Genomic DNA, 13513 nt, shown 5'->3' on the forward strand with positions numbered 1-13513 from the left:
AACAAGGTTAACACGTATTCCTGTTTTACTCAAGACCACAATAGGGGGAAGACAGAACAGTGTGCTCCTGCAGAAACTGAAGCCTGACATTCCTTACGAGATCACTGTGACCTCCCTGTATTCTGATGGTGAAGGAGGTCACATGACGGGAACAGGCAAGACCAGTAAGTGAACTCAGACTCCTTGTAGCTTCTTTAATAATTGCAATTGGAACGAAATCACATCTTTATCCGGAAACACTGAGGTGACACAGAGTTTTGCTAATCTCTGAAACTGCATTAAAAATAATATTGATTTAATAATAATATTGAAAATACATTGAAAACAATATTGATTTAATATCCTTGCTTGGAGTTAACTCTCTGTGGAGAAAGTCACTTACTATTTTCTAGGATTAAAAAAAAATATCTTGTGGTGAGATGAGACATGTGTACCAGGTTATTGCAGACATTCTTTCATGTATTCATTGCTTCAACAGATATTGGTGGGGTGCCTACTATGGGGTGCCTGCTATGTTCTAGGGCTCCTGGGAGATACCACTGAACCTGTGTTTCATGTGTGTGTGTGGCTGTTAGGATCATACAGTGATGTGATTTCTGTGCATTCCAGAACCTCTGAACACTGTGCGGAACCTGAGAGTGTATGACCCCTCTACCAGTTCCTTGAATGTTCGCTGGGACCACGCAGATGGAAATCCTCGTCAGTACAAGCTCTTCTATGCACCAACAGGAGGGGGCCCAGAGGAGCTGGTAATTACTTCCTATAGTGAAAACTGTGCAGATTTAAACTGTAGCTGATTGAGTGGAGCTAACGGAGTTAATAGACTTGTTTTAGCATCCATGAAGTTTACATTCATTTAATAGAACTTGACAGCGTAGGATGGGGCCTTAGTGCCTGAGTGATAAGGAGATTGTGGGGAGTTGGGGCTGGGGGAAGCAATCATTCCAGAAGGGGGAGCTGAGGGTGAGTGTAGGGGTCTACAGAAGCTTTCTTTTTTTATTTTTTATTTTATTTTATTTTTTTAAATACATTTTTATTGATTTCAGAGAGGAAGGGAGAGGGAGAGAGAGATAGGAACATCAATGATGAGAGAGAATCATTGATCGGCTGCCTCCTGCCTACCCCGCAATGGGGATCGAGCCTGCAACCCAGGCATGTGCCCTTGGCCGGAATCGAACCTAGGACCTTTCAGTCCACAGACCGACGCTCTATCCACTGAGCCAAACTGGCCAGGGCTACAGAAGCTTTCATAACCTCATGTAACAGTTTATAGGAGGGCATTATATTCCAATATTACAGAGCTTGCTTCTTGACTTGGTCTTGACTTGGTCTTGAGTTAGGATTTTGAGTATTCTATTATTTGAAGCTATTATTTTTTTTACAAGTTTTTTTAAATCAAGTGCTTTATGTTTTATTACCATCTTTAGGTACCAATCCCTGGGAATACCAATTATGCCATTCTTAGGAATCTGCAGCCAGATACCCCATACACTATCACAGTAGTTCCCTCTTACACTGAAGGTGATGGAGGGCGCACCTCAGACACTGCAAGGACATGTAAGTAAAAAGGCAGAAAAATCTAGCCTTTTCATGATAAATTTTGCTTTTCTTTATAAAGGCAATATAGACCCATTAGAAAAAATTTGGAAAATTCAGAATAATAAAATAAGAACATAAAAATTACCCATAATTCACCTCCCAAACATCAACTGTTACTATTTTAGTATATGAAATAGAAAATTTACAATGGCATCTGTCGTCTGAGATAATAATTTCAAGATTTAGAAATGTAGATACAATAATTAGCATGCCACTTTGTTCATTCTTTTCCACTGACAAAAAAATCATTGAACTTTGCTCTGTGCTTTATAAATCCGTGTGAAGCCATGTTTTGTAATTGGCTGTATAGTGTGAATTATTGAAATCTGTTCATGACATTGCTTGATTGCACATTTCTCTGGTTTGCTGAAGAAGTGCCTTTTGGCATTAAAAATATGTGTGCTTTCCTTTGCCATTAACTTGAAAATCAGTGTATAGTGATTTTACTGTTTGTTTGTTTTTTGTAGTATTGCTTACAGGTTTTTGAAAGTACTTATAAACATTTCTTTGAGGAATATACTTTAAAAATATACTTTCTGATACCTGAAATGAAGCAAGTATGGATGGCTTCTTTTGATAAAAGATTAGCAGTCTAGAAAGATGATGCTATTGACTTGATTACAGTTTGGGGTTAATATGTGGATCTAGTTTATGTTTTTTAAGTCCCTCTTGGGGCAGATAATTGATCTTCCTTCTCCCTCCTTTTGCCTTTAGTTTTAATCATAGAAGACATTCATAGAATTGGAAACACTATGAAACTCCTCCTCTGTCTCTCCATTGCCTGTGTTGGAAAACGGAAGCTTCTTTTCCAGTTTTGTGTTCCCTATCCCTTCATGGCCAGCCCAGCATTACTACAATTATTAGCTTGTTTGTATTGGCAACAACTTTGCTTCCATATAGATAAAGGCCATAATTGGCTCACATTGGCAGATTTGGATTTGGAGAGAGTTTAAATCTGCTTTTGTATAGATAATTAGGAGTTTAAGGATAGTATTTTGCCCTTTTACAGAGTGTAAGTTCTGGAGAAGTGATAACAAAAACTCCACATGCATAAACAGACTTAAGAAATATGCCTTGGCTTTTCCTTCCTCAGTGGTGAGGGGATTGCCGAGAAACGTCCAAGTGTACAACCCCACGCCCAACAACCTGGACGTGCGCTGGGACCCTGCCCCTGGGCCTGTGCAGCAGTACCGCATTGTGTACACTCCTGTGGATGGCACCAGACCCTCGGAATCTGTAAGTAACTTCGTCTTCTTAGAGCGCAGCCAGTGAATTTTGTAGATTCCACTGCGCCTCCTGCCAATGGCTGCTGGCCCAGGACAATAAGCTAGTTGTTGGAGTGGCACTGAGTCTCAGGGAAACTTCATTTCCTGATGAATGTAGGCTCATGTCTGTGTCATGTTGAGTAGCCGATGAGAGTGCAAACCACAAACATGCCAGGGTATAATGGTTAAATGATTGCTTTTGATGAATTAAGGCAGGTGTATTCATTATAAAGTTAGTTAGCAAAAGTGAATTTTGGGGAAAATGCAAATTAGTAATATGAGTTAAAAACCCCAGTAATAAATTGCAAATTATTGCTAAACCTTGTCAATATGGGCTTTTGTTGTAAAGTACAAATGTTTTATGAAACTTAGAGTATTTCTTTACTTGCTCATACAAATTGCTCAGTCTCTCCTCAATTCATAGCACTGTGTAGTTTTGCAAGTAGATTGATAATTTAGAAATCAAAAGTTACTAATTTGAACAAGGAAAATATCAGAACACGTAAGAAAAAGTAAATTTATAAACTAACTTTACTACAGGTCTTTATAAAAAGAAACAATAATGATAAACAATGATGAACAATACATGTGTTTTGTAAGAAAATTGACCTGCATGTTTCTGTGTATGATAGGATATAGTCACACAATGTTGTCCTTATCCATTGTATAGAGTTGCTCTCTAGTTTAATACAGAATTTCTCCCCCACCAGCGTAGAAATCTCTTATGAATGTCTAACAACAGGAGGAGTGTTCTTTGGGTTACTATCAACAGCCCTGGATATTATTTATATTTGATAATCTTTACAATAAACATAAATGCAAGATGATTGAAGTTACTGAAATCAAGTGCAAACTAACTTTGGAGAGGAGAGTTTTTTTAAAAATATATTTTATTGATTTTTCACAGAGAGGAAAGGAGAGGGATAGAGAGTTAGAAACATCGATGAGAGAGAAACATCAATCAGCTGCCTCCTGCACACTCCCCTTGGGGATATGCCCGCAACCAAGGCATATGCCCTTGACCGGAATCGAACCTGGGACCCTTCAGTCCGCAGGCTGACGCTCTATCCACTGAGCCAAACCGGTTAGGGTGGAGAGGAAAGTTTTGAGGATAAATTGCTTCTAATGGTGTGGGTTGGGCAGATCTCATGAAGGAGCACAGTAGTTGGCTTCTGACGTGTCTGGGCTCAGCCTTTTATGATCAAAGTTATTATGCTGACTAATACAATACTTGATAAGCATATGGGTTGTCATCAGGCAGAATTTGGCACTTCCTCCCCTCCAGATTGTGGTGCCGGGAAATACCCACACGGTGCACCTGGATCGGCTGATTCCGGACACACCCTATTCCGTGAACGTGGTGGCTCTCTACTCGGATGGAGAGGGGAACCCCAGCCCCGCCCAGGGCCGAACTCGTGAGGCAGAAATCCTTTCTTCACCCCATTCCCTTGTCACTCAGTTGGTAGGGCTTCTCTGAGTGAGTGAGGTGCGTGGTACTTAGCAAACATGAGGACTTGGCCTCTATATTTCACTTAACAGGAAGTGGTTATAGTGGTTAAAATCATCCCTTTCTTTCCCAGTCTGTGCATTCAGGCTCAAGTCTAGTTTTATGTCACTGGATGTTCAGCATGCAACTGTAGCTCTGAAATGCAGCACTTCCTAGGTTTATGTTTTCACGTTAAAACCATAGAAGATGTGTGTTTTAGCATAGGGAGTGAACACCCTAGTGAATGGTGAAACACCTGAGAATCACTTCCTTAATCTGGCCACGGGAGAATCCTTTCCTCCCCTTCCTCTCCTCCCCATGTCTGTCATGCTCACAGGCAGGCATGTAACTCTATTGTGTTTTATTTGTTTAGTACCTCGGAGTGGACCAAGAAATCTGAGAGTCTTTGGGGAGACAACCAATAGCCTCTCTGTGGCCTGGGATCATGCTGGCGGGCCAGTTCAGCAATACAGGATCATTTATTCTCCCACCGTCGGCGATCCAATTGATGAATACGTGAGTCTGACTCTCACTAACTTGAGCATTTTGTAATCTGACCAGGTTGGAGTGTGAGCTTCGGCGTTCTTCTTTAGGACGGTGCTAGGGTTAGAGTTGAGTCCTTGACTTCTGTGTGTCAGTTACATTCTCTATGACTTTCTCTGACATGAGATTGGGATCACCTGAATGTGCCCAGTATGGCCTTCCATACTACAGAGAATCAATGTCTTTGGGCTCAATTTTTATTCTAAATATAGATGGAAAATAACTGTCTTATCTCAGGAAATACATATTTCTAACCACCTACCTATACCATAGGAATTAATTCTGGTGAAACATGGTACCAATTATTCTGAGCTAACTAAATTAATGGTCAAATGCTGTGACTATTCCAATCTCACCTTTTCTTTAAATCTAATTTCTTTACAAGGTCTTTCTTAAATATTCAGGCAAATTGATCTGCCTTTTCTCTAAATTTAACATTTTTCAGTACACTTTTGTTTTGGAATATACATACTCTAATATCAGCTTCAAACTTTTTGAGTGTCATGTTTTATCTCTCCAGAACCAGAGTCAAGTTTCTGGTAGCATAGCCCTTATTATGCATGTCCATTTGTTATGGATGGAAAAGTCAGCACTTGCTTTAAAATTCAGTGATAGCTTAGTGGAAAATTACACGTAGTGCTGATTATAAAGCAGTTTTGTCTGTGATTTGCAACCATTTTGCTACATACATTCTATTTGATCATTCTCCTTCCATTATTTCTACGTTATAAAATATGTCATCTACTTGAACTTGATATACTAAGCTTTAATTTAAGTCCCACCCCATTTTTATTAATCTGAAACACATGTAATTGCCATTTAGTGTTTCTGGTCAAAATGAGATGAGCCAGATTGCCACACTTGGTTTGCCAAAGCAAAGGCGCCCATGCCTTAGTGTTTGTTCAGTCTTCCCAGGTACAACTAAGCAATTTCCCTTCAGTTTCTGAAAACTGTAAAAATATAATTTCTTTCCCCAATTTACCATTTGCAGGCAAGGAACTCTATTCTGGGAATCACTGGCATAAGTGATTCACATTATTTATGGAAGCAAAGCTTAGGGGGGAGAAAGAGAGAGAGAGAGATCTAGTTGATTCGTTTCCTCTTCATGGAGGAAGTTAAATGTATTTTCAAGTTCTTCTTTTTCACATCATTAGTATCATCCATACTGATACTCTTGAGAGCGGAAACCCTCACCAGTGTATTTCCAGTGGCCGGTACCATGCCTGGCTCAGAGGGTACTTGGTACATGTTTGTTGAAGGAGTACACAGCAATGCAACATGTACAATGAGAGATGAAGGAGACAAACATACCTCTGAGCACTGCAGTACTCAGTAATGTGTACGGAGTGTTGTACGCATTATTGCTTTTTATCCTCACAATTTCCTTCAGGGGTGCTAAGTCATAAAGCTGGTAAATGGCTAATCTGGGATTTGAACCCAGATGTCTTTACTCTAAAGCCATTCTCCCATGCCACACACAGGCAGTGTGGACGATCTGCCTTGCCACGAGCTATTGTGTAACAAAAAGAAAATATGAAGAAAACAGTATTGTTTATGGGAATCTATAAAACAATATTGTCTTTTGATCTGAAAGTCCTCTAGCTGATAAGAAACTTACAATTTAACTTCCTCTATAGACCACCGTCCCAGGCAGAAGGAACAATGTAATACTGCAGCCCCTGCAATCTGATACTCCATATAAAATTACTGTTATTCCTATTTATGAAGATGGAGATGGTAGCCATCTAACAGGAAATGGAAGAACTGGTAAGTGTCTTTGACCTTTTACAATCTTTAAATGTTGCCTTTACCAGTGCCTCTCAAATACTACATTGGTATTGCATTAACTTTATATTAGGCATTGTATTTTGTCAAATTGATATGAGAACAGAACTTGTATTTTAACTGTTTAAAGGTCCACTTGAAGAAAAAGGAGAAAAAATCTGCATATTTTGCTTTGCTTGAGATAGTTTTACTTCTCCTTTGGAAAACCATTTCTCTGAGTATTGTTTTAGTTTGTGTGGTGTCAGTTAAGCCTGTAGCTGCTAAGTCAATTTAGTATTAGCAAAAAATCACTCCACCATGATAGAATCTTAAGTCAAAAATAATCAAGATGTTTAGCATTTACCTTCTCTCTTTACAAATGTAGCTTTTTTACAAAAATATTTTTTTCTGTTGTAACAAGTACTTTACAAAGAATTACCAGTGCTGAGGCCTGCTCCCCCTTTCTCGCCTACACTGGTGGCAGTCGCTTGGGGTTTAGAGCAAAGGTTCTCCAGTTTGGTTGTTCATTGGAATCACCTGAGGAGCTTTAAAAAATGCTTTGCCTGGGGGCCAGCCCCAGAGTTGCTGATGTAACTGGTATGAGGTGTGCATATGCTGCTGATACTCTGATGTGCACCCAAGGCTGAGAGCCACGGCTTCAGCATAAAGGCATGCTGGGCTATAGATCTGGGTTCTGTTACTGGTAAGTATTGGCATTCCTTTTTTTTTTTTTTTTTTTACTTTGTTCAGCATGATTTCAGGATCCTTACTATGCTCAGTTGCCCAAACTCCTTTTGTGCTTAAATGACTTTGGCAACGCTATAGAATTTGAAAGACCTACCATTCGCAAGCTCTTAAGAGAAAAGCAAGACTAGAGTGGTTTCAGCTCAGTCTCCCAAGACCAGGAATTTATATATTTATTGACACCTATTGTCTATAGGAGACTCAGTTTAGTGATTTGAATTTAAAATCAAGATGATTTAATTTAACAACTTCCCATTTTTAAAACTTCCCCTTAGGTTTTAGAATATATTTTGATATTTTTCAGGGGAAATGGCACATTTCAGAATTTTGTGCTTATCAAAATATATTTTAAAAAATCTTTCCTAGATATTGAATTTTCCAGGAAGGCTCAAAGCCATTTCTAGTTGTTCTTCTGGAAAAGTTTTTCAAGATGAATTCCTTATTTGTGTAATTCTATGAATAATAACTCAGCATCTACTTCACATGCTGCCTAACTGCATTGATTTTTAGCACGTGGAGCTGGAGGCAGGGCCTGTGATAGTTTGAGGGTTTACTCTTCAGTGGTCGGCAAACTGCGGCTCACGAGCCACATGTGGCTCTTTGGCCCCTTGAGTGTGGCTCTTCCACAAAATACTGACTTCTGCACATGGGCCACAAAGTTTCAATCACAATATACGTGCAAGCCCGCATGTGGTATTTTGTGGAAGACCCACACTCAAGGGGCCAAAGAGCCTCATGTGGCTCGCGAGCCGCAGTTTGCCGACCACTGCTCTAGGTTATGTTCATGGAGAGTAGAGCGGTGCTGGGAAAGAACCTATCTTAGTCATGAGCTAGCTGTATGGTCTTGGGAAAATCATGTCTTTCTTTATTGATTTCAGAGAGGAAGGGAGAAGGAGAGAGAGATGGAAACATCAATGATGAGAGAGAATCATTGATCGGCTGCCTCCTATACACCCCCAACTGGGGATCGAGCCCGCAACCCAGGCATGTGCCCTTGGCCGGAATTGAACCTGGCACCCTTCAGTCCACAGGCTGACGCTCTATCCACTGAGCCAAGCCGGGTAGGGCTGGGCAAATCATATCTTATTATGTGATAAGGTGGTTGGACTAGATAGTGTCTAAATTGCTTGTTGGCTCTAATAATCTGTACTCTCTAACAATCTAAAAGTGGTATGAGATTTCCTATTTTCTGTAATTCTGCATCATATAACAGCTCTGGAAATCACCAGTTCCCGAGTCCATTTGAGTTGCAGTTTGAATTTGAAAAACCCCTAAGCTTTCTGTTGAACATTTTAATATCTTTTGTTTTCTAAATAAGGAATTTATGGGATATCATTAAATTTCATGCATGGGATTATACTATTAATACTTATAATCTATGCTCATCAAGTTCTTTGCTCTCCCTGTATGTCAATACAAGGTCAGTAACGTGTGCCAATATTTGTTTGCAGTGGGACTACTTCCACCTCAGAACATACACATCTCTGATGAATGGTATACAAGATTCAGGGTATCTTGGGATCCTTCGCCCTCTCCGGTTCTTGGATATAAAATTGTGTATAAGCCAGTGGGTAAGAAAGCACCTTTATCATCATATAAATGCACTGGAGAGTTATTTGGGTATGAGGGTATTCTTTGTTCCATTCCCTATGGTTAGATTCTACGGACAATTCAGTTATCATATCAGTCTTCTTTGATCAGAGGTGTTTCTGGAAATAGCATTTTAAGCCAATGATTTCTAGTATCATTGTTACTATGGGTGTAGATGAGATTTTCATGACTAAAAATTTTATCTGGTCCATCAAACTGTGCATATTGAAAATGTTTGTGTTCAGTCATCCCATGTGCTATTATGATTATGAAATAATGCATATTTAATCAATACAAACTTCTGTATTTTCCCCACGATGTCAAGGTTTCATTCCTTTTGGGGCATATGTATTTTAGTTTAATTTATGACAGGCTTGCTTTCAATTTCCCATTGATCCTGGATAAAACCTTTATTAAATTATTTGCTGTGTTTCTGTTTTATCCACATGCTTAGCACAGTGGAAGAAAATACTCTTTGTACTAAATTTGCTAGGGCGTCTTCCATGCACTAGGAATGGCATGAGCTAGAAAATTTTCCTAGAAAAACATAGAGAAGGAAAGAGAAAGGGAAGGTGAGCTTGTGTAAGTAATGGAGAGAGAACTGAAAGGAGGAAGAGATGTTCATAACTGTGGACCTTCCGTCACTAAGCTTATGGAGTGAGGTCCAAGATGGATGTTCTTAAATCATCTCTACAGTACATTAAAGAGGTTAATTTAGCACCTACTATGGGCAAAGCACAATGCTGGCAAAGGAGGCTCCGAGAAGAGGTTTGTGATTCTAAGGTAGCTGTTTGTGTGATTGATTAACTCATTAAAGGAACAGTGATGACATACCTGCTGCATTCCAGGTACTGTGCTATGCTTTGACAATCAGAGGGTAAGAATCCAGTCTCTGCTTACGGTTTTGTATTCACCATATAATGTGGCTTGTGCTACAGTGAACAAGAGCATAGGGGCTTTGGAATTAATGCTGTTGATACTATCATTTGAGTATAAGTTAAGGCATTTTGATTTTAAGAACAATTTGAGATTAGTGATAACATGTATCTATGTATTTTTGTGATTGTTATTAAAGGTTCCAATGAGCCCATGGAAGTCTTTGTTGGAGAAGTGACCTCATACACGTTACACAATCTCAATCCCAGCACCATTTATGATGTAAATGTTTATGCTCAGTATGATTCTGGACTCAGTGTCCCCCTGACGGATCAAGGCACTACATGTGAGTCATGTGTCTTTGCATGGTTGTGAGAAAAAGTATAGTACAAATTACCAGGTCAGCCTGTTTTAATATTATTTCTTCTTAACATATGCATGTTTCCTCAGAGATAAGTAGGTGATCTTTTATGCCCAGCTAAACAAATCTATAAGTAATATAATTCAATATACAAATATCAGTGTATGATGAGATATGTTTATTTCACAGAAATATTATATTTTGAATTTTGAAAGATTAAAAATTATGATTTCATTTCATCATGAATGATCTGTAGAATTAGAGTTGGGGTACAAGGAATTTTTTTTGTAGTTTTTCTTGACATTTGATGTTAAAACATCTATTACCTAAATGCATTGGTTTAATTGAAAGTTTTCCCAGAAATGCCATGATTATTGATTCAGCCCAGATAGAATTTGTTATCAGCAAGTGCTTTAATAATCACTTAAGGACTTGGCAGATTGCCTTTTGGAAAAATTTCTTATTTTCCGTGAGATGTCTTTGACATTTGTAGTGTTGAGAGGGCCTATGGGATATTTCTTTTCCCTCGAAAATCAGTGATGGAAAGGGAGACCTGTTTTGGCTGCTCCACATTTTCATGTATGTTTCTTATATGGAAACAGCAAGATTTCAGACATTCTTTTTTAGCCAAGTGGAAGTTCTAAAATTTTGTTACGATTAAAAGTATGCTTTCCTGCCTTTGTTTAAAAAGCAAATCTATCATCTTTCTTTCTTTATTTTGCAGTGTATTTAAATGTGACAGATCTGAACCCTTACCAGGTCGGGTGGGACACATTCTGTGTGAGATGGTCACCTCACCGGGCAGCCACCTCCTACAGGCTAAAGCTAAACCCTGCAGATGGTACGTGTGCAGAACAAGAAAAGAACTGGAGCTCATAGCAACATTTTAAAATTCAGTAAAGGAGATGCCATTTTGTTTACAAAATTATGTATAATATGCCTTGAAATGCAACTGAGGATGACACTGGCGTTTTCCTTTGTTGTCATGAACAGGAACGAGAGGACAGGAAATTACAGTGCGCGGATCAGAAACCAGTCACTGCTTCACTGGCCTTACACCAGATACTGACTACGGCGTCACTGTTTTCGTGCAGACACCAAACCTCGAGGGTCCTGGTGTCTCTGTCAGAGAACACACCAGTAAGTGTCTGAGTGACCTGGAATGCCTGTCAGGCTTCAGAATGGAATGCTCTGCGGGCGGGAGACTTACGACCCTTGAACAGGCACGTCTCTGTATGGGCAGCAGTGATGATGTAATGATGGCAGGTTCTTGAAGGTGGAGTCTGTGGCTGGTTCAGGACCTTTACCTGCAGAAAATCCATGTTGCCCCTGTTACAGAGTTGGTATTATTTTTAAGGAAAGGGCTAGAGGAGGGCCAGTGGACAGTGGGAAGTTGATGGGCGTCTATATTATTGACCTCTACTCATTTGATCCTATCTGAAGGCCTTACCTTCACCCTTTGAATCTTGGCTTAGTGTTTTGTAGCTATAGTCAATGTTGAATGACTATCAATGACACCAAATTTGGATACAATAGAATTCCCAGTGTGTCCATGCCAATGAGACTTGATTTTGTCACCAAGGATTTAAATCGCTTTTAAAATTTACCTTCTGTGTTATGAAATGTGCACATATTGTGTTTCTCTAATTATTATTTTTTAAATTCTAGCCGTAAAACCAACAGAAGCCCCTACCGAGCCACCCACACCTCCTCCCCCTCCCACAATTCCACCTGCTCGAGACGGTAAGTCCAGTTGATTTGGAAATGTAATAAGTAAGAAGGGATTTGTTGCCTTTTTATGAATGCAGCCTGCATATCATTTACAATTGATAGAAAGCATTTTTGATTTATGATTCTTGTTGAAGAGTTTTTAGGTTAAAAGAAAAGATTGCCAGCGACTTGTTCTTCCCCTCCAGGAGCATTTTGGTGTGAATGGAATCAGTCCTAAAGTACCTCAGCTCTTCATTTGGAACTTGCTTTCCTTCATTTTGCAGATTACTGTCTCATGATACCTTACATAGTTCATGGTCACCTGGTGGGCCTTTGTTTCCGTGGGCTGCTGGCATCAGTAGGATCCATGAATCTTTTTGGCTTTACCTGCAAGCTAACTCCTGGGCCTTTGGGTTTGGAAGTCCTGGTTTCTGATCTGAGAAGTGCCCTGGATTACACAAAGCTAAAACATTTCTATTCACTAAAGTCTGAGGCGTAATGGTCACTTGAGAACACTAAAGCTGGTCTCTCAAGTAATTTGGGGCAGTTCTCTGTGCTTTATCAAATTAAGTTTAAACTAATTAACTACTGGTTTATTCCCCCTCCCCCCACATTCTGTTTTCTGAGTTAAACTGAAAGCATGTCAGATTTTTAAAGTATTTTTCTTTTATCTTAGAAGGATCTAGACTGCCACAACTTCTTTAAACCTATTAAATAAGATAAAAGTTAAAAGTGTATTATTATAGGGTAAAACAATAATGGGTTTCTTGAAATTTAGGTTGTTGAAAGAAATTCAGTAAATAGTCTAGGCTTGTTGTGTTCTTTTAATACTTTATTTTTTTAGAGCAGTTTTATGTTCATAGCAAAATTGAGCAGAAAATACATAATGTTCCCATTTATACCCTGTACCCTCACACACACAGCCTCCCCCAGCATCACCCTCCCGCACCAAAGTGGCACATTTGTTACCGTCCATGAGCCTATATTGACACACCATTATCACCCAAAATCCATAGGTTATATTTGGGTCCACTCTTGGTGTTGTACATTCTACGTGTTAAATTTTTATAGAATAAAATGTTGTTAAATTTTTATTTTCAGATTTTTTTTTTTTAGTCTTCAAGTTTGAAGATTCAATGAAAGATATTTATTTTATTCCATCCCTTCCTTCCCTCCATATAATCATAGTGGCCCAATTTAAAATTAAAAGACACCTTATTTGCACCAAATCTTTGATAAGTATATACAAAATTTCTAATCTTGTTAAATCCTGGACATTGTTGCTTTTCATTTCCTTTCCTCCTCATTTATTGCTTGAGGCTACTTGAAGAGTTCCATGAGGAAAGAGCATATATTTGCATAATGGATCTAAATAGGTGGAGTAATTCCAGAGCAGAAATTGAGGGCCAGTTAGATAGTGCCTCTCTCACTTTATTGTGAGTAGGAACCATCTGGGCATCTTGTTGCTGATTCTGACTGAGGAACTCTGGGGTAGGGCCCAGGATTCTGCATTTTGAAGAAGCTTCCCAGGCCATGCTATTGCCACCAAACCATACTTTGTGTAGCAAGGTGTGA

The 13513-nt window shown here is 39.2% G+C and overlaps 1 protein-coding gene across 3 annotated transcripts in view; it reads left to right on the forward strand.

The window, feature by feature from the left end:
• Positions 1-13513, forward strand: part of COL12A1 (collagen type XII alpha 1 chain) — a 111077-nt gene that overhangs the window by 60367 nt on the left and 37197 nt on the right. For all 3 annotated transcript variants that reach the window (XM_059701166.1, XM_059701168.1, XM_059701167.1), the window contains 12 exons: positions 35-164; positions 610-749; positions 1428-1557; positions 2693-2835; positions 4150-4279; positions 4724-4866; positions 6531-6660; positions 8853-8972; positions 10067-10213; positions 10953-11069; positions 11222-11368; positions 11897-11971. In XM_059701166.1, the coding sequence (XP_059557149.1) occupies positions 35-164; positions 610-749; positions 1428-1557; positions 2693-2835; positions 4150-4279; positions 4724-4866; positions 6531-6660; positions 8853-8972; positions 10067-10213; positions 10953-11069; positions 11222-11368; positions 11897-11971 (1552 nt within the window). The remainder of the gene's footprint in view (positions 1-34; positions 165-609; positions 750-1427; positions 1558-2692; positions 2836-4149; positions 4280-4723; positions 4867-6530; positions 6661-8852; positions 8973-10066; positions 10214-10952; positions 11070-11221; positions 11369-11896; positions 11972-13513) is intronic.

Source organism: Myotis daubentonii, chromosome 6 (genome assembly GCF_963259705.1).
Source record: "Myotis daubentonii chromosome 6, mMyoDau2.1, whole genome shotgun sequence".
NCBI lineage: Eukaryota > Metazoa > Chordata > Mammalia > Chiroptera > Vespertilionidae > Myotis > Myotis daubentonii.